Raw genomic sequence first — 24,225 nt, forward strand, 5'->3', positions numbered from 1 at the left:
TTTGTGATACTACAGCGGGAGAAGAAATGAGAAGGATAATTCATCTGACAAGGTTCTTGGGAGCAGGAGTGTATTTCATTTATATTCAAGCAGAGTCTTCACCTCCACTTGCCTCCTGAGGATCCGATTTTGGCTGGGCCCTGCATGATGATGGGGAATTTTCATGCACTTTCTCCCTCTAAACAGATCAATTGTTGTTCATATTACAGCTAAGACGAGGCACATGCACTCTTACAAGATGCCCATTGGGGCAAGCTACACCACAGTGTTTGAGGAAGAGTCAGGAATCTGCTCCCTATTCACACTTCCTTGGAGAAGGTAACAAACTGTGGCTGTGATCCCCTGGTTGCTCCTTCATATTCTAGGAAACATCCTAGGGAGCACTTCCACACACGCCTCAACCTTCCATGGGCAATAAATACGTGTCCCTCTCCTTGTCCCATAACAAGACAGGGAATCGCTACTGCCTTTTCCATGGCTAAGGTCGCCTCCCCCAGCTCTATGGATAACAGGCACCATTTTTCCTCAAACTGACTAAACAATTGACATGATCATGTTAAACTCATCGTAGCAGTCTTGTTCTCAACCTGTACATAATTTTTCCAGTTATATGAATGAGTCTGCTAAGGATATTAGATGTCCCTGCAAAAATTGCCTTGATAATATCCTTAGAGCATTGTATTTCTAGTAACATTAGTGCTGCTCCTGGGATTGCAGCAGATCACACCGTTACTTTATACACCATCATGAAGATACAGAATACAAAGCAAAGAGAAAATAAAACTAACCATTCCCTCCTGTACACACCTTTTTTTTTTAAAAAAAAGTATAGAAATTTAATGTTCAAAGTGGGGTGCATTTTCTCTTAAGATCAGTGCAGAATAATTCCTTCCTGTCACAGCTTCCAGCCTGCTTCAGGAAAGGATTTGCCGTTCCCACCAATAAATCAGTAATATTTCCTGTACTTGTTATTGTGCACTCCTTTGTATGTTAATGCATATTGCTAATAAGCATTTGGATTGCAATACCACTGGCATTTTTCCCCACTAAACTGTTTCTTTTACATCCCCAAATCATAAAAGGTCCCAGGCTGCACTTCACACTTCTGCAAACTCGCGTGGGGCTGGCAGCATGTGTTTTGCCTGAGGATGGGCAGCAAAGTTTGGCCCTGTAAGTTTAGAGCAGTAAAATTTCAATCATCTTTTTGCAATGCAGCATCAAAGTCACGTGGTTGCTTGTTTCAAGCAAAGAGAAGCTGAAGATGGTGCCAGCAGAGGAAGAAAGCCGAGCAGAGAGGAAACTGTCCTCTCAGCCAGCTGGAAGCCTCTTTTTCTACGGCTGGGTGGTGAGCTTGCCTCAGTCACCCAGCCTGTACGCAGGTAGTCACTAAGCCATCACTGCCTGGATGCCTGATGTCTTTATTATTAGCTATGAAATCAAGCAACAGAAGCTGTGTAGTAATTTAGAAGAACCCAAGATTTTTAAAAAGCTACGTTCCCAGGTAAGGGTAGTATTTTCAGGAGGATCTAAGTATTTAGGGAGCGAAGTAGCATTATCAGAAGTGAAGGGTGCAAGTTTAAATTTAGAATTGTACATTTCATTCATTTTAGCAAAATTCAAAGTTTTAATCTAGAAACACACTAGAAAAAAACAAGTTTTTCTGGAAAACCAAGTTAAGAAGGATTTTTTGCACATTACCCTCTGTTTCAATACACTTATTTTGGAGTAAATCCTCTTTTCCTATTTCACTTAATTCCTATTATTAGAATATTTACATACTGAGTTGTTCAGAAATGTATATGTTATTACATTTGCAATTATGGACTTAGACTTGAATAGCCTGCCATATTATAAATCACTTTCAAAGATATGACTTAAAGTTTCAAATCGCTTTCACTTAAAAACTTTTTTAAATGTTATTCTGTATTAGCAGGCTGTCCTTATCATTCCACTTCAGATATATTTTTAGTGCTTGGACTATTTTGGACTACTCCCATAATGCCCAAGCATGATTCGTATGTTGGCATTTTGGGGCCAAAGCATGGCATTTTCACAACCTGCACCAAAGTCAGTGTGGGTATCCCCGTGTCCTTCAGAAAACATTCTCACACTGAGACTTAAATGTGAATTCAGACTTGTAAATTTAAGTTCCCATTTTTAAGTTTTATATGTAAATTCTTTGCAAAATTTTTGACATTAATGTTAAAGAAATGCCATAAACACCTGGTAATTGTACATGTTATATTAATAAGGCTTTGAACCATTTCTCTGCTGTCACTTGGAAGCTCCGGTATGAGGAATGAGTTTCATGGAGCCCTTGAAGAAAGAGGTAAGGAACAGGAGCCTGGCTAACATCATGTAAAAACCTGCAGGGTGTTTATATCACTAAAGATATTATCCCTGCCCCCACCATCCCACTGTGCTTGACAGCAGCTAATATTAAGCTGGATCATAGGATCAATGGAAGCAAGTTTTGTTCAGGAAGTATTAAAAAGACTATGTGAAGGGAAACTGTCAAATTAGCATAAATATACACATACATATGACTATAAACACATGAGAGTATATGAGAACACAGAAGCCTATGTAAGAGTATAAACATATATGTGTGTATGTGTATATATGAGTTGAAGCCCATAACTTACAGACATGACATTAGCTTCTTCCTCTGGTCCCCATGATTTTTAAGACTGGAAGTCTCCCAAGCACCTTTCCGAGAAGGAGTGCACAGTAAGATGTTATGTGAGCAGACTGTTCTAGTCTGCTTTCCTTTTTCTCTCATTCTTCCCTGGAATGTTCATACATGCAGTCTCATTTACTGGTTTTTTTCCCTTCTATTTTTTTGCAGAATGACTTTAAGGTCTTTCTGTTTCTTAAGTCTGTATTTTGAATGAAATATTAAAAATGCCACTTTGAAAGACAAGCAGTCTGTGAATTTTGGTTTCAGTTTACATTTTGGTGAACTTAAAACAATTGTGTTTCCTATAAATGAATTTTATCTAAACAGCTGGGGAAAATGTGAAATTTCCTCCATTATTTTTTCATGCATAAAGTGTTTGAGGGAAAAAAAAAATGAAGAAAAGCTCTACCACTACAGGTTGGCTCTTTAGCTGAAGTCCAAGGAGCTTCTGTGTCATTTGATACACAACCCATTCACAGCAAACCAGTTGCTAATTGCCATGATGGGAAGGAAAATTAATTTTATCTTTAGAGCTTTGTCCTTGTATCCTGCCTGCTAGCAGTTTGTGTTCAGATTAGCTTCTCAACAAAGTGGCTGCTGCTGCTTCTGGCTACATGTGTTAGGGAACAGGCAAACCTTTGTACATGCCTGGAATTTTATTTTAGATGAAAAATCCAAAGAAGAAACTGCACCATCCATTCAATCAAGCAAACAGCAAAAATTGGATCAGCGTGAAACGGCATCTCAAATAAGCTTTTAGACTTCACTGGTTGCCTGGAGGATTAGAGCTCTCTGCAGAACATACTGAAAGATCACCACCTCACTGCTTTTATCCACTGCACTTAAATGTGAAAAATAAAGCAAGCAACTTGCATCTTGTTGCAGTTCAGTGTCAATACATTATGGGTCTTACAGTTTTGTAATATGAATCAAGAAATGATGACTACATAGATTCGGTCACAAACCATAATGATAAGACACCCCCTGAACATATGGCAGGAAAGAGACCTAGAATTTTACATAGAGTCATTAATCTTCAAATTTGAAAGTAAGACAGGCTTTCACAGTTAAATAAAAGCACTTTGCATTTGGCCACGATAAACCTTTTGTTTATTAGAGTGAGAAGGAAGTGATTTCTGTTGGAAAATGGATGCATCTTTCTTGTGGGAGGAATAAGAAATGTCATTTTTTCTTCACTTGGGGGGATAAGTAGAAAATAGCATATAAAATTAAGTTAAATTAAGCTGCAGTCTTCAGGACAATGGGTAAAAAAGGAAACGGGGAAGGAGAGAAAAATACTCTTGAAATAGGCCATTGAAGTAATTTAACTTAATTTAACCACTGAATCCATTCAATAGTCAGAATGAAAATAAATCCATTGCTCTTAAACTCTTGCTCAGTTCATTAGTTCATTCTTCCCCCTTGGTTGTTAAGCTGCTGCTCCTCGTGACTCCAGCCTGATTAATAAATCACTCCACAAGATAACTAAGGGTTCCAAATTTTGGTTCCCTAAGATTGGCCTGACTACTCTTGATCTTGTTGAGTTATCCTTAGGTCTGAAAGTAAGATGCTGGGATGGAAAGGATCTGGGTAGGACTACTTATATGATTAGGAGGTAGTGGTATGTAGGGGAGAGGGACATTAGCTACCAGCAACCAATTTGTAATTGAGACTCTACAGTCTACGATTTACTTAAAAGATTCAGAGTTATATCGTGCACTCATTCACAGCATTATAAATTTGGAATAACTTCCTTAACATCTGCAAAGTTATTCATGGTATAAAGCAACAAGACCAGTGTGATGAGTGGACAGTGACAGTGACCTGCTTACTGCTGTTGGGAACAGGATAATGTAGAGTGGTGAAAACTTTCTGTTCAGTTTAATAGTGCTCATGCGCTTCTGTTGTTTGGATAGGAGACAGAGCAGGGTGTGAATGGCACCACTTCTTATTCAGGAACATCTTTATTTCAAAAACGAAGTGTCTTCTTTCAACTGAATTGTTTTTGAACTCCTTACAGCGTGGCTTCTTCTTGAAATATTTTCAAACTGAAGTGAGTTGAGTCCTTCTTCACCAAGTAAAAAGATAAACAACTCAGTTTTGGCACCAATAGGTTGCATTTACAGTCTATTATATTATAGAGACATTAGAAATGATGTACTGAATCACGGAAGTAGCAGCCTTTAAATGTCTCATCAGTCTGGGAGTGAAAAGAAATGGGAGACGTGGGACTTGTCTTTTTGTTTCAGCTGGATATGAAAATGGAGACAGAAACAGAGTTACAGCAGATTAGTAGTCCAGATACCAGCAAAGGAAACATATTTAGCTAAACTTAAATATTTACTGTATGATAATGTGAACTATGTATTATCTGCAGATGGCTCATGGATGGAACAGCCCTGAATTGCGCTAAGCTGGTACTGGGAAGAAAGAGCCTAAAATAACTTTATTAAGGTTGCAATCCCAATTCACGACAATATGAATCATGATAATATTCTTTGATAAGGCTTTAATGCCACGATCACATACTACTTACATGGCTGGAGGACTTGGAGTTTATTTGCTTCGAATTGCAAAGAATGCAGGAAGGCAAAGGATGGTCCTGCCATGGAGGCAAGTCGTTTCTAGCCTAAAGGGACTAAATTTTATTGCAGCTCCTGACATAAAAAGCACCTAGCAATGCTATGCAAATTGCTTAAACTAACTTGGTTACCTATTGCATGTTGCTAACTTTCTACCCTGAGAACCCAAGCAGTCAGGTTTCTGAGGTACTGTGCACTTACAGCTCTAGCTGAAATCACAAGGAGCAATGCTCTGAACCCATGAAAAATCTTCTATACTGATAAGCAACTTCAAAAGTCAAGCTGCACACTTCCAAAATAAGCACTTATTCTAAGTGGACACTTTCTGCCTTTACCTCTCCGCAGCTCAGCTCTCTAGTGGTAAAATCAGGAATACTTCATCTCATAGTAGTCAACTGTTTCTGAAGCACTCGGAAGATACTGTGGTGCTGAGCACTGTGGAGGATCCAGTGAGAAAATCCGATCATATATCCAGAGCAGGACTGGAATACTGTTCAATAAACAAGGCCTACAGCTACACATCGAGCAATGTAGAGAAAAGCAGTGACAACGCCATTGAGTAGCTGTCTATCTTGTGTGCTTAATGAGACAGTCCTGAGGGAAAAATAGCCTGAGAATGCATAATTAAAGGCTGTAACCTAAATGATACTCTCAAAAAGGCTGCATTAAGGTTACAAAGGCAATGTGATTTGGGGCAATTTCTAGCATATTAGTGCTCAAATCTGTATTCTAAACATTCTTTTAATGTGAATTTTTTTGTGGGTAATTAATACTAAGGTCTGTTCTACACTTTAGAGAAAAGTAATGACATACTGATTTGATGAAATGAAGCATATATCCCCATTGAAATGTGGGCACTACAAAAGAATAGACATATTTTATTTACCTGAGTTTGCAGGACAAGTTTTATGTACATCTGTGTTTAAGATTGCTGGGTTTTAGCACAAACTTCAGCTAGGATACTGTCTTGAGAGAAATTGCCAGGGGTTCTTCAAGCAGTAGTAGCAGACACGAGTTTGTACATGAAACTAAGCATAGAACTTCAGCGGCTAAACCTAGTATCATTTAGCTAATTAGTTTTATATTTTATAATGCTTATAACATTTTCTAACATCAGCTTGGGGGAACATATCTCCCAATCCTTCAAAGCGGTGATTTCGCTAAAATTACTCAGATGTTGCATCTACACATATATTTTCAATTAAATAGTTGCTAAAATTATTCGTAGGCTTAGGCAAAATTATTTTACTTGACCATGAGCATCACTGCAGCTTATTGAGCAATTCTTTGCAAATATCCAGTACAGGTGTTGTCAGCCTGATCTTTATTTTTTCTAAGCTGTTCTGTGCATCCAGGTTCCTCTATTGCACTTGTGAATGCATTCAAGAAGTCTACCATTTTCACAGCTCAGGTGATAAGAGTATAGTGGAGGCAGGAAGAAGAAAGAAGCTTCCTAAAATGTAGTCATTTTATTACATAAAAAACATGATTAAAGTGTCTGCTTTGGTTTTCATACTAGAACAGCTGGTTTTCAGCTGGTTTTCAGCTGGAATATTCAGCTAGAACCAGCTGAATAGCTGTTTTTCAGATAGAACAGTTCAAGACAGGAAATAGCATCTTTTCCAATGAAATTGCCATTTGGTCATTGCAGAAAGTTAATTTCTTATAAAAGCAACAAATTGAAGAATGGTTTGTTTCCTTACTATGAGACACAGCAATAATTTTTTTTTTAATGCCTCTGTAAACTTTCCATAAACTTTTATATGACAGGTTCAGCAGCAACCCTGACTTCACATTCAGATGCCTCCTCCTCCTTCACCCTCTAACCAACGATTACTGCCTTCTCTTCTCCCCACCCCAGGCTGCAGCAGGTTACCTCTTGAAGTGTGCTAACTCACCCTTTCTTTTTTTCTGATGATCTGTTTCTATCCTAGACTAGTACCCTGACAGGATCACGTGTGCCTTGTATTGAAAGTTTCGACTCTGCTTTGCTTCAAATAGAAGGTCCTGATTTTAAAGTATTTTCTGATGTTAAAGTGTTAGGCAATGCTGGTTGCATTTGCAGGACAGGTGATCTTTTACATGTTACTTAAGTATTTTATTTTGTTGCAGGAATGTATTTACAATTAAATGAAATTTAAAAGCAATTACAATCAACCACACCACCAGATGGAGCTTCTTTTCTGCCTTTCCTGCTGAAGGTGCTGAAACTGTGGGACTGAATTCCCCGGGGACCGTGAGACTTAACTGCATTTATAGACAATGATAGCAACAACTCTCTTTTTTTTTTACTTCTGGTGATGCAGGATTGAGCATCCCTGCATTGATATATGGCTATTTCAGTGATTTTTGTTTGTATACTGTTAATGATAGCTAATTGTGCCAGTCCTTTGCTTGTGCAGGGTTAGGCCGTATCATGCAGTCCTGTTTCTTGTTCACGCACTTGAGTTTTCAAGTATAGGTTTACTTGTTAGAAAGGTACAGGAATATTAAAGCAGCATGTATTTCTGCTCTTTTTTTTTCTACTCTAAAAAACTATTAACATTCTTTAGAAATGCAAATCTCTCTTTGTTCAGACCACTACATAATCTGTTTTATTCACTGAAATTCAACTCTGAAGCCTTCTTTTGTGCTTTTAGCAGTACTGTATTGTGTATATATACACATCAACTGAAGTTACAGTGTTCATAAGTCATGGGGATCAGTATAAATGACTGTGATAAACATTCTCTGTCTTACAGGATGTACTCTATCAGGTACCTGTTTTGCCATCTACTATCATGGCATAGCAATTGCGAACAAACTGTAACTGAGGCTGTCGTGGGGGACTACAAAGAGACAGGGCTGAATTTATTCTTTTTTCAATAGTTTGAACAAATGCACAATCAAGCAAACAATTTTTAACATAGGGTTTATACAGCAAGATTACTTGGAAAGCCTATTCCTGTGTTTTAACCCAAGTGAAAGAAATGAGACTGACATCCAACTTACCCGGTTGTGACTGCTGGACTGAAAAGGTTGGCCTGCATTTGCCAGGAGTTATTAGAACAGATTGTATTGCACAACTCTATTTTCCCAAAAGACAGGGAGGTGTCTGAGCCGATGAGGTCAGGTAGCATTCCACTATGCCACGTCAAACACAACTCTAAAGACTGGCAGAGGTTTTGCCAGCTGACGTCATGAAGGTCCTTCTGACCAGCCGGCCAATTCCGTTGCCTTGGGAGAGTCCAAGTGAGTTCATGCTGCTATTGATTTTGAGTGAGCTACACACCTCACTGCGTGTGACAAAGACAAACACAGAAGTACAAAACAGAATTAATGTGGGTACAAGTTCATGTCATTTTCCATCTTTGTGTCTTGTTTCCAATGGGCAAAAATCTAATGCCTTAGAGGGGGGAAAAAAAATCTAATGCCTTGGACGTCTAATGTTCATGTGCTGACAACTCGAAAAGCTGGTCTAGAGATGTGTTTTTTGTAATTTATGTTTTATATACTTTCTAGGAGTTCATTTTGGAGGGTATGTCAAGCATTTGGGATTTTGGACTGTCCTTAGTAAAGAGGTAAATGTATCTTCTGTGCAAATAAGTTTTATTACAGAGTTTTAAGAAGACATTGGTTTTTGTTTTCCAGAGACAGTCTGCTAGGTGGCAGGGCAGGAGCAAAATCCAGCAATTTAAGACAGACGGCAAGAAAAAAAATGATTATTTTAATAGTCCAGCAACAGTTTTGGGGGTACAATGCCTTTATATCAGACTACTCTGGATAAGATGGAGCTTCTTTCTCACCAAAGTCCAAAGCAATATACTAGCATAATGTAGGGCAAGAATTTGATCCAAATTATATTTTTCCTAGATTGCTAAGTAAAAATTATATATAAACATAGAGGGTTTACATGTGAGAACCTGGATCCTAGTGTTCATCAGAAACCTTTGAAAGAGATGTGGTTCTGCAACTTTCTGGAGAACCACATTAAAACAGACAAAACCCATAAAACAAAACCCTTTTCAACTCCTGTGCTGCGAATACATTTTGGAAGCTGAAACCACTTTTCTCACTGACAATCTGAACTTTTCCTTTTCAAAGACTGTCTATTTGGGTTAAATTGTTGAAAAGCAACAGTAAGTCTCTCTATTAGGACGGCAGCTCGTACATGGGAGGGTTTTTTATCATAATATAGTTTACTGTTTAGAAGTCTGATAAATGACTTAAGATTTTCAGTGTACCACATGAATATAAAAAATTTAGATAAATATCTTATAAATATCAAAGGTATTAAACCAATTCTTGACATGTCTAAGAGCACAGGAACCAAGCAACACTTCAGAAAACTTAGTGAATGAAAAGGTTTTGTGCAACATGTTTTTGTCACAGTTAATGCCAACTCCAATATGAATTTAGTTTTTGTTCAAGCACTTGGAATCTTTTCCATACAATGTCTGCAAAACAGAAAGTAAAAAAAAAAAAAAGAATCCTTTGTACCATTACCACACATTTGCTTATCACAGAGAATGGGCTTGATTTTATGCCAGATGCAGAGAAATCTCAGCTCTACTGAAATTAGTTGCAAAACTCCACCTTCGAAGAGGTTAGCATTTCACCCCAATGAAGGGACGGACATTCCTCGCCTTATTGCCAAATACTTGGTATTAGCAATTGTAAAGGATATTCTACATCATTATGGGAAACACAGCCATTGCTGCAATTCAGGAATACTGAATAAATATATTTTCATATATTTAAAGCAATCCCTACATCCCATAAGGAACATTAGAAGCAAGTCTGCTGAGAGGCAGACATCTCTAAAAGCGATTGTCTGAGACACTCAAAGCTCTGAAGGATTTTGCTGGCTGAGCATCCTGCAGAAATTAGGTTTAAATCTTCATATTTAAGATTTGGAAACTAAAGTAATCGCTTCCAAATATTTGTTTCCATTTCGGTACTTTTTCCATTACAGATCTAATGCATGCCTTTTTGGAGTACGGCTGCTTGGTTTTCTTCCATAAAGAAGAAAATTAGGTATAATAATCTAATTTCTGAATCATTCCTATTCAGATTGTATAGAGCCACTGAGTTTTTCATTCAGTGTTTGACCATCCTCACAAACATAGTAAACTGAAATCCCATCCTTATTAAAACCACAGAGAAGACAGAATTTCCCATGGGATAGGGAGCATTTTTTTATTATTTAATAATTGAGGAGGCTATTAATATCTTCCCTGCCATTTTTGTACAAGCAACATGACGGTTAAAATTGGGATGAAGAACTACATGATTTTCAGAGTGAAGCAAGACGATCATTCCGAACAAATGCTGCTAGAATTTGAGAAAAGATGTTACTAATTTTGTGTATGAACTGTGATAATCCCTGCATATTTCTAAATCCCTGTGAATTGTTTCGTAGTGCTTAGGAGTTATTACTCATTCATGTTTTCTGATAAACTAATGTCAAGGGAGATTTTCTTAGAAAAGACTTGAGTGGGAAATTGGAGAGATTTGGCATATTTGAACTAGGTACATCGAGGAGTAGAATACTTTCCTCTTGGACTAACTGGAAAATCTGCTCGTTTTTGATTTGAAGGTTGAAGCTAACATTAAAAGCGCATAAAAAGAAATGATGAACAGTGGTTGAATGACCTTCTGGATTACATTGTGTGGTTGAGTTGACTCAACAGAATCCTCCAGTAACTTGACTCTGGGTGTCTGTAAACAAGTATTTTGGTGTTCATTTTGTGGCCCAATGATGACGACTATTTATCCAAGCAGCTTGACCAATTTATTAAATTGCACATCAAATAGAGCTCCGACCCAAAATATTTGATCTAGCGAGTCCTGAGAAATATATACCCATGCAATCAGTGAGAATTGTGAAAGCAACACCATGGGTCGCTTACCAGTGATTTGCGTGGGTTTTTTTGTTTGGTTTTTTTTTTTTAAATGTCATTTAGTAGCCATCTTAGGATGCAAATGCTCCTGCAAGATGTGTGTGGTGAATGAAGGATGGGGACAAGGTGAGCAGTTGGGAAACAAGAAGGGGGGAAATGAAAGAAGAAGGTGCTGTGTTCATCGTGTGTGTTTATGACCTTAAACATAACTCGTCAAGACGCAGGGAATGCAAAAAGCCTCCTGACTGAGAATCCGCTCTCTCTCTTTTACTAGGAAATCCCTCTGCTTTTATCTCAACATTTTCTTTAATAACAAACGTGGTAAATAGTACTTAGGGACTGAGACCCCGGTTGCCCCGTTCTTTTAAGAGAAACCATTTTGAAATACTTAAGAGAAAACACTAAATGCCTCCTTAACTAATGTCCACTGGCAACGTAGTTGAACATCTGTTGGAAAGGTTGATCTCATTTTAAATTACTCCCTTTCAGAACGGTAGCAATCAATTACCACTAAAAATCCAACTTCCCCGTGTATGCCATTAATTGCCTGATTTTAATTATTTTCCTGCAATATGGATTCCTGTTGCCTCAACTGCTTTTGCTTAATTTCTGTGAACAGTGGTCCTTTTTGCAGGCCTGTCTCCCAGAGTTGTGGAATATGTAAGAAATGTATATTAAATGCTACAATATTACTCAACTTGTATCAATATTTACAGTGTTTCTCTTTTCAGTGTCCCTCATTTTGTGTGAACCTTTCACATTCCTCTGTAATTTCTACAAGTCCAAATGGCTTTGCCTTATCAGCAAATGGCACATTTTTTTCCCTTTGCTGCTTAAAACATTTGTTAATGATTTGGCAAGCTGAGGAAGCGTGCATTAGTGGAATAAACAGCACAGGAGGAAGTAAGGGCTGGTTTCTTCATTTCTGTTTTTCCTCATCTTAAAATAGATATTACTTTGAGAAAGTAAAGTAGTAGTGTCATATTTTATGTAAAGAATCTTGAACGTATTGTAAGCACTAAGCCCCATTACCTACACATCATCTACTCATTTCTCTTCTTTCCAGCTTGGTAATTTGAGGTGCCACAAGCCTCGGATGGGTGGCTCACGCTTGCAGCAGAGTGGTGGTGATGAGCAGTTGATGGCAAACCGGTATGTGTCGTGTTTTCCATTAGCACAGCTGGTGCCAGCGAGAATGTTTGTCCTTCGGTCCTCTTCTTACAATGCTCTAAACCAAACTACTAACAAATGTGGAGTGCAAGACCAGAAGCTAGAGGAGTCAGATTATCTGGCACTTCTAAGTTAACTGTTCGCTGCTCAACTGTTTGGTCAAGGCGTAGTAAGAACATCCTCACAGCAATATCTGCTAAGAAAGCTGTTTCGTGGTGTTTCTGCTGCTTTGACATTCATTCCTCTGCGAGACCCAGACTGCACACTCAGTTGAACTGCACTGTATTCACTCACGTTGGGAGGCTGCTTTTTGGCAACCAGACTGATGCTAAAAATAAAACAAACTCTGCAAAACAAACAAAAAACCCCCTTGATAAATCCATAGTGAGAATGCATTGCTTCAGAAAGTACCATGTTACTTGCATATGCTTTTTAGTGTCTTTTCCATGAGAAAAAGAATGGAGGGAAGTTTAATAATGTGGTATTTCTGCAATCATCCGTGCAAATCGCCCCCAGACAATAGCAGTGGCATGCACAATGTATAGAATTAAGTTTGGAAAATTCTCAGATCTGGATCTTACCACACTGATAAAAATACCTCGTTATGAGGATGCTGTTTACTATACATCATGCTCAGAAGATAAAACTGAGGGGGATTCTGCTTCTCTTTATTTGTTTAAAAGGTAAAAGCCTGTATTTTGTCTTTCCTCTTTTTTTTTTGTTTTGTTTTTAACTGGAAACTTTGAGGACAGTCTGACCTTCAAAAAGGGTGCATGTGCACACGTGTGTGCCTCCTGAGCCTTTGGACTTGATTTTCCACAAATAAGAGTTCCGCTGGTACCGAGTGTGGGTGAAAAATGGTTAAAGAGATTTGGTTACAAATGACATCGTACCGTAAAAAGTAAAAAGCCTTTGGTGTTCCTTTTACCTTTGGGGTTGTGTCCTCGAGCTCGGGTCTCGAGGCTTTTCTCTGCCGCGAGGATGGGTTGAAACCCATTTAGTTAAACGTGAAAGCCGGGGGGTGGGTGCGTAGGGTGGGGGGTGTCTCACAAACTCTCTCGGCTGCAGAAGATGGACAAGAGGTGCCGAGCGCGGCCCGCGGGCAGGCCCCGGCTCAGCCCGCCGCCGCCCCGGGGCCCGCTGTCGCTCCGCGGTGATGCCGCGTGGTGCTGGGCCACGTCCTGCTGAGTGCCCCCGGGCTGCCTCTTCGGGGTCACCTCCGACGGGCGGAAGCCTACGTAGTGATGAAGTCGATGGTGATGGCGACTAATTCTAAGAGTGGCGAAGCCTGCTCCTGCAGCCCCTGGCCCCGGCCTGGCTCCGCGGCGGGGTTCGGGGGAGGGGGTTCGGGGGGGACGGGACACGACACACACGCCGGTGGGCCCGGCGGGCGCGCCCGCCGTTTCTCCCCGTCTCTCCGCCAAAGCCCATAAAGCGGCGGGCGGCGTTGCTCGCCGCCGCCTCCTCCGCGCCGTGGTAACGGCGGCCCCCGGGCGGGAGGACGTGCGTGGCCGCCCGTCGCGGCCGCGGCTGTTTCCGTATTGCCCGTCCCGGGAGGTCCCGCCCCCGCCCGCAGCGCCGCGGCCGCCCCAGCCCCAGCCCCGCGGGGAGGCTCCGGGCCCGGCGGGGGGGCGCGCCCCCCGCCCGGGGCCTGCGGCGGGGGCGCCGGATAAAGCGGTGCCGGCCCGTCCGCCTGCCGCCACAGGGGCGGCCGGGACGGGCCCAGCGGGGCGCCCGGCCATGGCGAGCCCCGCACGCCCGCGGCAGGAGCTGGCGGCGGCAGCGGCGGCGGAGGAGCAGCGGAGGCTCCGCGGCGCGGCCCCGCCGGTGCCCCGCGACGCCAAGCGGGAGGCGGCGGCGGGGGAGCGGCTGCTGCTGCTGGAGCTGCGCCGCTGCGGGCGGCCGCCGTCCCCCGGCCCCGGCGAGCACCGGGAGGAGGGGGAGGAGGAGGAAGAGGAGGAGGAGGAGGAGGAGGAAGCGGCGGCGGGCGAAGACTGTTGCAGCAAGTGCAAGAAGCGGGTGCAGTTCGCCGACTCGCTGGGGCTGAGCCTCGCCAGCGTCAAGCACTTCAGCGACGCCGAGGAGCCGCAGGTGCCGCCCGCCGCCCTGTCCCGCCTGCAGAGCCCGCCCGCCGAGGAGCGGGGCCCGCCGCCGCCCGCCGAGGACCCGCCGCCGCCCGCCCTGCGCCTGGTGCCCGACTTCCCCGACGGCGGGGAGCCCAGCGCCGAGCGGCTGCGGCGGCAGCGCGTCTGCTTGGAGCGGCTGGGCCGGCCCCCGGCGCCCACCGACGTGCGGGGCACGGTGCAGGTGCAGGGCTGCCCCGGCCCCAAGGAGGTGACGGTGCGCTACACCTTCAACGAGTGGCTCTCCTTCCTGGACGTGCCGGCCGTGCCCCTGCCCCCGGCCCCGGCGGCCGCCGGCGACCCGCCGGCCCAGCGCTACAGCTTCGCCCTCTGCGTCCCGCCGAGCCTGCGGGAGGGCTCGGCCCTCCACTTCGCCATCCGCTACCGCAGCCCGCAGGGCGAGTACTGGGACAACAACGGCGGCCGCAACTACACGCTGCGCTGCTGCGGCGGCTCCCCCGGGGGCGGCCCCCCCGCCCCGCCGCCGCCGCCGCCCCCCGCCGCCGCCAGCCCGCCGCCCCCCGCCGCCCCCCGCTACTGACGCCGGCCGGGCGCGGGGAGCCGCGGGGGAGCCGCGGGGGTCCCGGCCGGGCGGGGGGCGGCGGCCGCGGCTCCGCGGCCCGAGGCCCGACTCGGGAGGGCGACAGCCGAGGAGCCCGTCGCGGGGACCCCCCGACACCCGGTGGTTTTTAAGCGGGCGCTTCGGGTTTGTCAGCGAGAGCGTGGATGTGCGTAGGCTCGCATTGCTGTGGCTTGTGGAATCGTTTTCCTTTTTTTTTTTTTTTTCTCTTTTTTTGTTTGGAGAGAACAAGGAGACTGAGTAGCGTGGGCTTTGCTTTTCCCCTCTTGAAGTGAATTTTTGAGGGCTTGATTTGGGCTTGACTTCACTTACCCGATTAGTCAGAGATGCACGGAGGACTTGTGTGAAAACTCGGCGGCGTGTTCGCTGCAGATTTAACTTAGGATCCCAGTTTTCCCGGTCTCGCATCCATTCTGAAGACAGTACTGCGACAGCAATGGTGTACTCTGTCTTTTTTTTTTTTTTTTTAATTACTGTTTTAGTTCAGTGGACTCCTTAACAATACAACTCACTGTTGCAAGCATCTGTCAAACTCTTGACAGGCTTGCCTGCCCGTCCCACCTTCGCCGTGGCGGCTCTGAACAACAGGCAGCCTGTTTCGGGGCTGGATCTGGGGCTAGACTGGGCTGCTCTGGTTTTTGTCATTCAGCACACTTTGATACTGCTCCCTGCCTTCCCCAGGCTTCTGTGTAGATCCTGTCTGGCTCATAGCAGCCAACAGGGACTTCTGCAAAAATGTTTTTCCTTAAAATAGACTGGTGACTTCTTCTCACACCATTGACAAGTCTAAAACCGGGACAAAGGAAGAGTTAAAATATTTGCTGATGCTGGGTTTATCAGGAGAACTTTGGTAACACCTTTGAGTAATGCACTGTGAAGTAAAAGATGGTGTCCGTCTCGCACACAGTTCTGTATTTTCAGATTTGGGGAGCAGCGACTGCTTTGGATGACCTTCTCGCTGAGGAGTGACGATGTGATACAGAGAGGGCGCCCTCAGTAATGAATGAAAACAAGTGCCTTAGTTCAGCTCTCCTTATGTTACATTTTGCACCACATTTCTCAAGTATTTATAATTTATTCAGCTTATTTTGCTACCTATTTTTCAGTATTTGTTTGTTGTTGGGAAAGGTGTTTGTTGTGCACACAGTTGGACTTTATAGCGCTGGACACTTGAAATGATTTCTATAGTCTGCTCTCTTGCATTGCAAGCCTAGAGCTTGACTACTACTGGTGTCCCGAGTCCTGAAATGAAGCAAAAAGTACCAATGAAAATGGGTTTGTAAGAATAAAAAAAGCTTTAAAAAAGTGAAAAAGCTCACCATTACAAATCTTTTTTCTGTATAGCAAAACGTAACAGGATGCTTCTTAGTTTTGCACCCTGGTTGTGCCCCGTCCCTAACGCGTGCGGTGCGGAGGGGATCAAGCTGTCAGCGTGCCTCACGATAGCCAGGGGCGTTGCTGGCCATAAGCAGCGTTTAGGGCTAGAGCTGAAAATGGCTGTCAGCCGGCTGGAGCCACAAGGCAGATCGCCCTGTAAGTCCATGACAGCCCCCTGTGCTCTTATAACGGGCACCTTGTGCAGAGCTGTGACGTGAGGAAGCTTCACTAGCACGGGTGGAAAATAGGCAGGTTTCGGTTGAGTTTTGTTCTGGCTCTTCTGCAGCTTTGCCTCGTTTTCTTCTGATACAGTATCTCAAAATTCAGGACATTGCCACAACGCAGAAAATGTTCTGACGTGGATGTATGTTCTTCAGCAAGTCCTTGGAAAATTATGTTCCTTTTCGAAACCGAGCATACTGTGAGTTTTCTCAAGTCTTCATTTCCTCTGAAGATGTAAAACATCTTAAAGCCCACTATGAGCACCTTAGAAGAAGTTGCTTCTTTATAAAATTCCCCATACTTGAAAATAAGCCTTCAGATAACCCGCCTCTTGAAAGAGCTGGTACAGAATCAGAGCTAGAAGCAGGGGGTTTACTGGGGAAAAGACGTGAAGCAGAGAGAGTTTCAGACTAATGTTCCTGCAGTTTTGACAACCCGCACACTGCTTCTGAAACACAGCCTGCCCTCCCTCCCCTCTAAAAAAATCATACATAAGCCACAGTGTGAGAATGCGGCCAAATATAAAGAGGTGTTTAATTCCTTCAGAAACCATCTTGCAGTTAGGCTGGTACCAATTGCTTTGAAAACGTGCAGAGTAAAAGCTCTGTGCACGCAAACAGAAGAAAGTTCTTACTGTTGTTTTCCAAGTTACACGTAAACTCTCGCCAAAAGCATGAAAGGTTTTAAAGGAGAATAGCGAGCTCTACTAGTTCCCTACACAAGCTTGTTTTAAAGCTATCATGCATTACAGGATTACATGGAATAATCTGGTGTGAATTAGCCTTTCTTCAGATAGCTATGTCAATGAAACAACGTGCTCTTAAACTGATACGTGATGCTAAGGTTGATTCTTCATTTAAGTAAAATGTAGTGTTTGGGGCTTCTGGGGCCCGTTCCTTATTCTGTGTTTATTAATTGCTTTAGAGAAGAAGGAAGCTTTGCCAAAAAATAGGAGGGATCTCTCCTTAAATGGAATTGAAAGGAGTAGCCATATTCTGATGGCTGTGCCTGGGCAGTGCAGAGCTGGTGCCTTGCAGAATCTCAGCTAGCTGTGCTTATTGATAGAGGGCTAGAAACATCCCCTGGCACACTGTAAACTATGGGCAATGGGCGTAAAACGTTGTCATCCAGAAAATACGATGTTTATGTGTTCTCTTCAGACATGTGATCCGAAATTCAAAACGCAAGAAAGTATTTGCTGAGACTGAACAGTAAAATGCTTTTGAGTGCTTCAGAAAGTTGGTGCCAATCTAAAATCCTGCAAACTGTGTTAATTATAAGCACAACATTTTTGTGCTTTGATAACAGCTAAAATGTTTTTATTATTATTATTTTTTGTGAAAAAAAAAGGTAGAACCTCTCTCAGACGAGAATCGCGTACTCACTTTTTCATAGCCAGTACATTTTTGTACTTTTAAGATTTTATAGAAGCATAGATTTCCAAAGCAGGTTTCAGAGACTGCCTACACACAGTTCTCTGTATTTTCATAGATGAGGTCACTGGGGCTATAGAAATGCAAGGCCTTACCAAAGATTACATCGGGCAGCAGTGTAAAAATCAGAACCAGACCACGTGCGTACCGAATGCTAGCAAGCCGGCATCAGCAAAGCACAGGGCTGCTGCTCGTGGTCATAGGTTGAGACACATGGCAGTTGCAACTTTAGTCTCAAAAAAGCGTATTCAAAACGAAGTAGTTCTAATTCTATAAAATCAAAAGGCCCAATAGGATAAAACATTAAGTGAAGCACTCTTCTTGTTCGGTTGCATTACTGTTAATGTAGTATTTTATAAAGATTCGGAGCATGACTTTTGGAGGATGTGCTTATAAACACCCTCCCTCCCCTAACTTAAGAAATAAGAAATGATAGAGATTTGTTAGCACTCTCAGAAAAACTCCATCTCCAAAGATTTTCATTTTATGCAGATTTCTGTGCCCATGGATTAAGGGCTTAGAGGAGAAATAGCTGCCCAATGGTTTTATAGGTGTATATAAAACCAAAAGGTTTAATATAATTGAAACTCTATAGTGGGTAACTGTGAAGGACATCAAAATTAAACCTTCCTTAAGCAATCTTTTGCTGCTTACACTTAAATTCAGATTTAAATGATTCAGAAAAGGACTGTGAAGCTAAATTTACTTTGGTGTCATGAAGAACTGCAAACTTGCATGCAAACTACTTCTGTTTTATTTAAAGCCGGGGCTTTCAATCAGTACTTGAAAAGCCTGGTTTCTGCTCCCATTGGCTTCCCTGGGATTTGGAACCAGCCCAAAGTACTGCAGGAAGGTAGGGGAAATGATCTAGGTTTAATTGTCTGTTCTGTTCAGAGTCTTCTGTTATGGGGTTAGGATAACATGGCACTGTGATGAATGTTCATCTGTCAGGAGTTCAAAATCTGCTGTCTATGCGTGGCAGTAATTAAATCACCTTAATTGTTTTTCACGCTTCTTTTTAAGAGAGGGAAGATTACTTGCCTTGGATTAGCATATTGCCAAAGACTGGTATAAATATTTATGGGGTGCACTCTTTCAGTGGAAAGCCTGTACATTCTTTACAGGTCTCCATAGTTCTTTGAACACAGAAGAGTAGTCATTTGAATGCACTACTCACCATCACTTCCCCCTCTTGTAAAGCTTCAGTAGATACTGGGCTTAACAGTAAAAAAGGTAAGTAGTGTAGAAAGAAGCATCTCTTGCAACACATTATTTCCTGTGCAAGCTGAAGAATCCTTTGAAGGTGCGTATGTCTGTGAAACAGGTTTGAGAGTTCTGAATTTTTTCCTTTTACAGTTGTAAAAATGCACAGCATTGGAAGAATTACTGGCTTCTCTCTCTCTTTTTTCCTGCTTTCACATTAAGGGCTCATGCACTATTCTTATACTCTAAAATACTGAAAAAAGTAAGAATGTAAATTCTCAGTAAAAGAGCTGCACACCTTCCTTCTTTTTTTATAAAGGTCATTAAGCAAAACATTCCTAAGAGCATGAAATAATTATGCCTGTGTTAAGAACCGTGGAACAAAGCGATCAGTATACTCCTGACTTGAATAATGCCAGGATTTCACTGTAGATCATTATGGAAAACTCAGGAAAACAGCCAGTGCACAGCTCTTTCATGGCTCTGTTTACATGTACGTATGGTCCGTGCTGGGTATCTGGAGAGATGCATTTATGTTGCATTGCAGGAAGTAAAAGTGGAGGGGCTGGTGCTTCTCTATAAAATTATTCTTCCTGCTGATGTTAAGAGGGTGGAAGTAATGCTTTTAATGCCTGGAAACTTGGTGAAGTTTTATATAGCAATACCCTTCTAGAAATGTGAGTAGCAAGTTAAAATCCTTCTTGGTCTATTTCAACACTGTATCTGAAGTGTTCACCTGCTACTGTCTTGGGTTGCTTTCCTCCAGGGCAGCTCTGATATACCTGGGCATTTTGAGACTGAGCTTTCAGTTGCAGTAGAACCTCCTGAGAAGCTGTAACACAAAACAGAAATGCCTGTCCTTTAAACAGTTACTAATATTAAACTAATTGTCCTTTTTTTTTTTTTTTTCCTCTCAGAGCGCTGTTTCCAAGTTCATACTGTCAAAGTCATGACAAGCTTCAGTATATGTAAACATTCAAATTTTGATGCATACTGCTGAGGTTAATAGTTTGCTAAAATTTTGAGATCAGGAACAGGCAAACATTTTTAATACAAAAGCAAGCTTGTTTTGCTAAGACATTACAGCTTTATTAAAGATATTTATTGAGCTCCCTTCTATTCTAAGGAAAAAAGTTATACTCTTTATAATAGTGGACATTGTACATAAGTCATGGGATCATTCCTTTGTGTTTTAACTATTCCTGTTGTTTACACTGCTTTGACAAAATCCAACAAAGCTCCTGACAGCGTGCCAAGAGAGCGATTTAATGAGTATTGCAACGTAAACGGAACTGGTGAAGCACAGAAGGTGCAGCTGTAAGAGCACAGCAACTCCGAGGCTGGACCACAGCGCCAGCTCTCCAGTTCGCTGCCTCCATCAGCGACGACGAGCATGTGCCTAGCCAAGAGTAAGAACAGGGCGAGTGGATACGAACATAATACTAAAGTCATCCCAGCCTACAACCGTTCTTTCTGCGCTGGACTTCCTAAGCCAGATGTGGTTTCTAAGTATTTTCCTTCTGTAGTTTGTAGGATTTCAATGGTAACGCGTTTGGTAAGCTATGCTTTTGTAAAGAACTGGGTATGTTGTGACAAAATTACTTAAAATGGACATTCGGTAGGGAAAAAATACTATTTCCAGGTATCTTCCAGTCACAGGCAACTGACATGCACATAACTAATACTAGTGGAGGGTGCACTTACATATGTGTTGGTAAGGAAAGGAAACACACAGATCTGTCCAAAACAGAGAGGGAACAGACATCTAAAATGCAGCAATTGTGTTGGGTTTGAGTAGTAAATACCAATACCTTTGGTAGCTTTGCACTTTTGTTAACAAGTTAGATAGCATTACACAGACTTCCGGTCCTTAGCAGCAGAAGTTTTCTTAGGTTACTTCTAGTAAGTAATGTATAAATACTGTATGGTAAGCTGATGGTTAATTTGGAGTAAGAACTAATTTTTCCTTGACTGAGAAAGTGAGCTGTCTTAACCTCTGCACTATGGATCGGGGAGAGGGGGAAATTACAGAGCCTGAATTATTTTTTTTTTTGTATTTTTCTTGATGGGTCCTCTCTGTAGAATGTATCCTGAAGGTTACTACTGCTCCTTTACAGGTATAAATAGCTAAAGGAGAGAGAATCTGAGTGGTAACCTTGAGACAGAAAGTAGGAGCAGATGGCAGGAATTAGGAGTGCAGTAGTGTTGTATCAATCACCAAAACTTAACAACAGAATTTTCAGCCATTAACGGAGAAGTTATCTCCTTCACACTTTTGAGAGAATTAGTAAGAAATTTCACATTCCTGTGACTGCACATCTATATGACAGCATGTACCACCTACAGCTGTATTCTTTTTGGAAGCAATGATAGAGAACTTCACCGGAAAGGTATTGGTATTTTGGAAGAAATTGTTATGTATTGCAAGGGCCTCTATTTGAAAACAAAGTGTTATTTTTTTGTAAACATGGTGAAAACTTAGATGTAAATAGTAAAAATGTTACTGATGGAATTGTTCCTCTTTATAATTTAGGGCTACACTATTTATAAGGATGTTTGTTTATTTTGTTCCCTAGCATACATTCTCAGATCTTGAAACGGTATGCAGTGCTTGTTCCAGTAATTAAGCTGTTTTAAACAAGGATTTTGCATGTACTGTTTTAGGGACCCAAGTTCCTTAGAGTATAAATCTGGCAGCCCTTCCAAGCCTGTGTCCTTTGAAAGTGGAAGATGTTACATTTCTTTGAGTTCACTGGAAGCTTAAATACGAATCAAACTTTCTTTCCCTACACTTTCACCATTAAGTGCACTTAATTATCTGGTTGTGAATGTGGAGATTTAAAATACAGCATCTAATGTATTTTACCTATTAAAATAATTAAATTCCATTTTAATAAAATGTTCACTAAAAGCAATTTACATTGCAATACTTATACACCTAATAAGAGGAGAATTATTTCTGTATTTGCATTTTATTTGGAAGCAAGAATGAAGGCTACATTTGTAGTCTCAGGTAGTCACAGTATCTTATTCTGTACACTGTATTGTTTATGGAATGCATTACTATACATTTCAATCTAATGGTACAAAATTACAAAATACACTTTAAATGGTAGCGAGGAATGGAAGTTTGTTCTAAATTACGACACTTTGTCTATCCTCTGCTTTAATAATGTTATCACACAGCATGAACAACACAAAACAATATAAGTTCTAAACAAAGATGAATTTTGGGAAGAAAGAAAAATAAGGGGAGGTTTTTAAAGGCCACTGTGTCATGGAACTAAGTTTTGAGTTTCTGTTCTTAGAAAAACCCCACAACAATCCCCTGGAAAAAAAAAAAAAAGGAAGCTTTTTTCCTGTATGGCACTAAAAAAGCTTTGCACTGCTTAATTCTTCTGCATATGTCTAAGAGAAAACAAATTCGAGCACAGCAATGACTTGAACGGAACCTGATCAAAATTTTTGCTTGCTTTTTTTTTTTTTTTAACATACTGTCTTAAAAGTGTTGATTATTCTACAGATTTAATAATAATCAATAAAACGCTATACTGAGGGTTCCACTTCTGCTAGGCAAAGCTTGCTGCCTATTCATGACCTACAGCGCTAGAGTTATTGTAATAGTTAGGTTCTTTTTCTTCTGCAAAATTCAGGAGCTTTGTGAAAAAGGGAAACTTTGCATAAAGTGATGTGGTGCTTTCTGCTAATAGCTGCATCTCAACAAATTTAGAAAAGGACTCTGTGGTGAAAATACATTTTAAAGCTCCCAAGCCTTGGTGATGCAAGTCTTACATTCTGCTATTCTGATCTGTTAATTGTTAAAAGGAGGATGAGACTGGTTATTAATTCTTGGAAACTAAAGAAAGAACTAGTGAAATTTTTATGTCACCTCCTGAAATGTCAGGGGATGCTCGTTAAAGAAACCACACAATGCAGCTTGTCCAGGAGACGAAAACTCTGTTCACCTCTGGTTTTAATCTTTAAAATGAACTATGTATTTAGTAATTTAATTCAGATGCAGCATATTTTTAAATGATACAGGATCAATAAGAACTTAAGTCCTAGTAACTGGGTGAGGGTTTTTAAACCCAACACATCTTTCGTGCTCAGTGAGAGACAAGGTCAGCAGCAGAATAATGTATCTGGTTACAGGTAGTTTAACGAAGTTTTATTGTCAAAGTAGGGCAGGAACTATTCCATCACATGGGACATACAAGCACACAGATTTCAAGATTACCTTACGTGCTATTATAAATCACAGCAATATAATTTAGAACATGTGAACCATTAGAAAATACAACTTTGGTTGCCAAAAACTGAGTCTCTCAGGCATTTCTTCTGCTAAACAGAAAAGCTCAGACATGTGCAGTGAGTTTACGCATCTATATGTGGCACTGTAGGATGCTGAAGATGGTCCAGTGTTGCTTCAGGATCAGAGTCTTCTCACAGCTATGTGTTTCCTGGACTCTCAATAACCAATTTCTGCGTGGAATACAGTTGGCTGATAGTAACCTGAAATCAAACCAGAGTATCAGAAAGCTGAAACTGGAAAGTAAACAGGTTATAATTTCAGCTTCACAAGAGAGATTAAAAAAAGCCCCCAGAACTGAGTAGCCCACATATTAAGCTTTTTCATAATGACATCTTTCTTTCTGTAAGCATTTTTTTTGGTAAATAATACTGTTATCAGCCTAAACCTGAAATATCTGCATATATAAAATTCTGAAATAATGACATTGAGGAATACTGTTCAAAGGCTCATATTAGAAGTTAACATTATAAGTTACTACAGAGAAGTAAACAGGCTGTATTTTTAGAAAAATGAAAAGATGGATATAGTCAGCAGATACTTCTTATTATGCTTTTTGGGTGGAAAGTCTAGACATAAATTGGATGGTATGGTATTGTTTTCCAGTTCCTTTGGAACCCTAATTTAATTTGCCTTACAAATGGTGAAAAGAGTTAATACAGTT

General features: G+C 41.5%; 2 protein-coding genes and 1 long non-coding RNA gene across 9 annotated transcripts in view; 1 reads left to right on the forward strand and 2 right to left on the reverse strand.

Annotated features, from left to right (window-relative positions):
- Nucleotides 1-3,580: 3,580 nt before the first annotated feature.
- LOC141933533 (uncharacterized) lies at nucleotides 3,581-13,261 on the reverse strand. 3 transcript variants are annotated; one of them, XR_012626114.1, is made up of 5 exons: nucleotides 13,243-13,261; nucleotides 12,181-12,660; nucleotides 8,254-8,537; nucleotides 5,598-5,697; nucleotides 3,581-4,929 (listed from the first exon to the last, which is right to left on the reverse strand). It is a non-coding gene; the product is annotated as an uncharacterized LOC141933533 (long non-coding RNA). The 3 variants fall into 3 exon arrangements; XR_012626113.1 differs by lacking the exon at nucleotides 13,243-13,261 and having other exon boundaries at nucleotides 12,181-12,678; XR_012626116.1 differs by lacking the exons at nucleotides 5,598-5,697; nucleotides 13,243-13,261 and having other exon boundaries at nucleotides 12,181-12,678.
- A 717-nt stretch (nucleotides 13,262-13,978) lies between these two features.
- PPP1R3G (protein phosphatase 1 regulatory subunit 3G) lies at nucleotides 13,979-16,330 on the forward strand. The gene has a single exon (XM_074827655.1). It carries the CDS (start codon nucleotides 14,055-14,057, stop codon nucleotides 14,976-14,978), a length of 924 nt encoding a protein of 307 aa, XP_074683756.1. The 5' UTR covers nucleotides 13,979-14,054; the 3' UTR covers nucleotides 14,979-16,330.
- Nucleotides 16,331-22,205: 5,875 nt separating this feature from the next.
- LYRM4 (LYR motif containing 4) overlaps nucleotides 22,206-24,225 on the reverse strand; it is a 105,920-nt gene continuing 103,900 nt past the window's right edge. For 4 of the 5 annotated variants that reach the window (XM_074827742.1, XM_074827707.1, XM_074827688.1 and 1 more), the window contains one exon: nucleotides 22,206-23,764. In XM_074827742.1, coding sequence (XP_074683843.1) covers nucleotides 23,702-23,764 — 63 coding nt within the window. In that variant the 3' untranslated portion in view covers nucleotides 22,206-23,701. The remainder of the gene's footprint in view (nucleotides 23,765-24,225) is intronic. The other variant, XM_074827697.1, reaches the window with a different exon arrangement.

The sequence above is a fragment of the Strix aluco genome, chromosome 1 (genome assembly GCF_031877795.1).
Source record: "Strix aluco isolate bStrAlu1 chromosome 1, bStrAlu1.hap1, whole genome shotgun sequence".
In the NCBI taxonomy this organism is placed as follows: Eukaryota; Metazoa; Chordata; class Aves; order Strigiformes; family Strigidae; genus Strix; species Strix aluco.

Excerpts from the sequence above, each read along its gene's own strand:
- PPP1R3G (XM_074827655.1), top strand. The coding sequence starts at position 14,055 with ATGGCGAGCCCCGCACGCCCGCGGCAGGAGCTGGCGGCGGCAGCGGCG.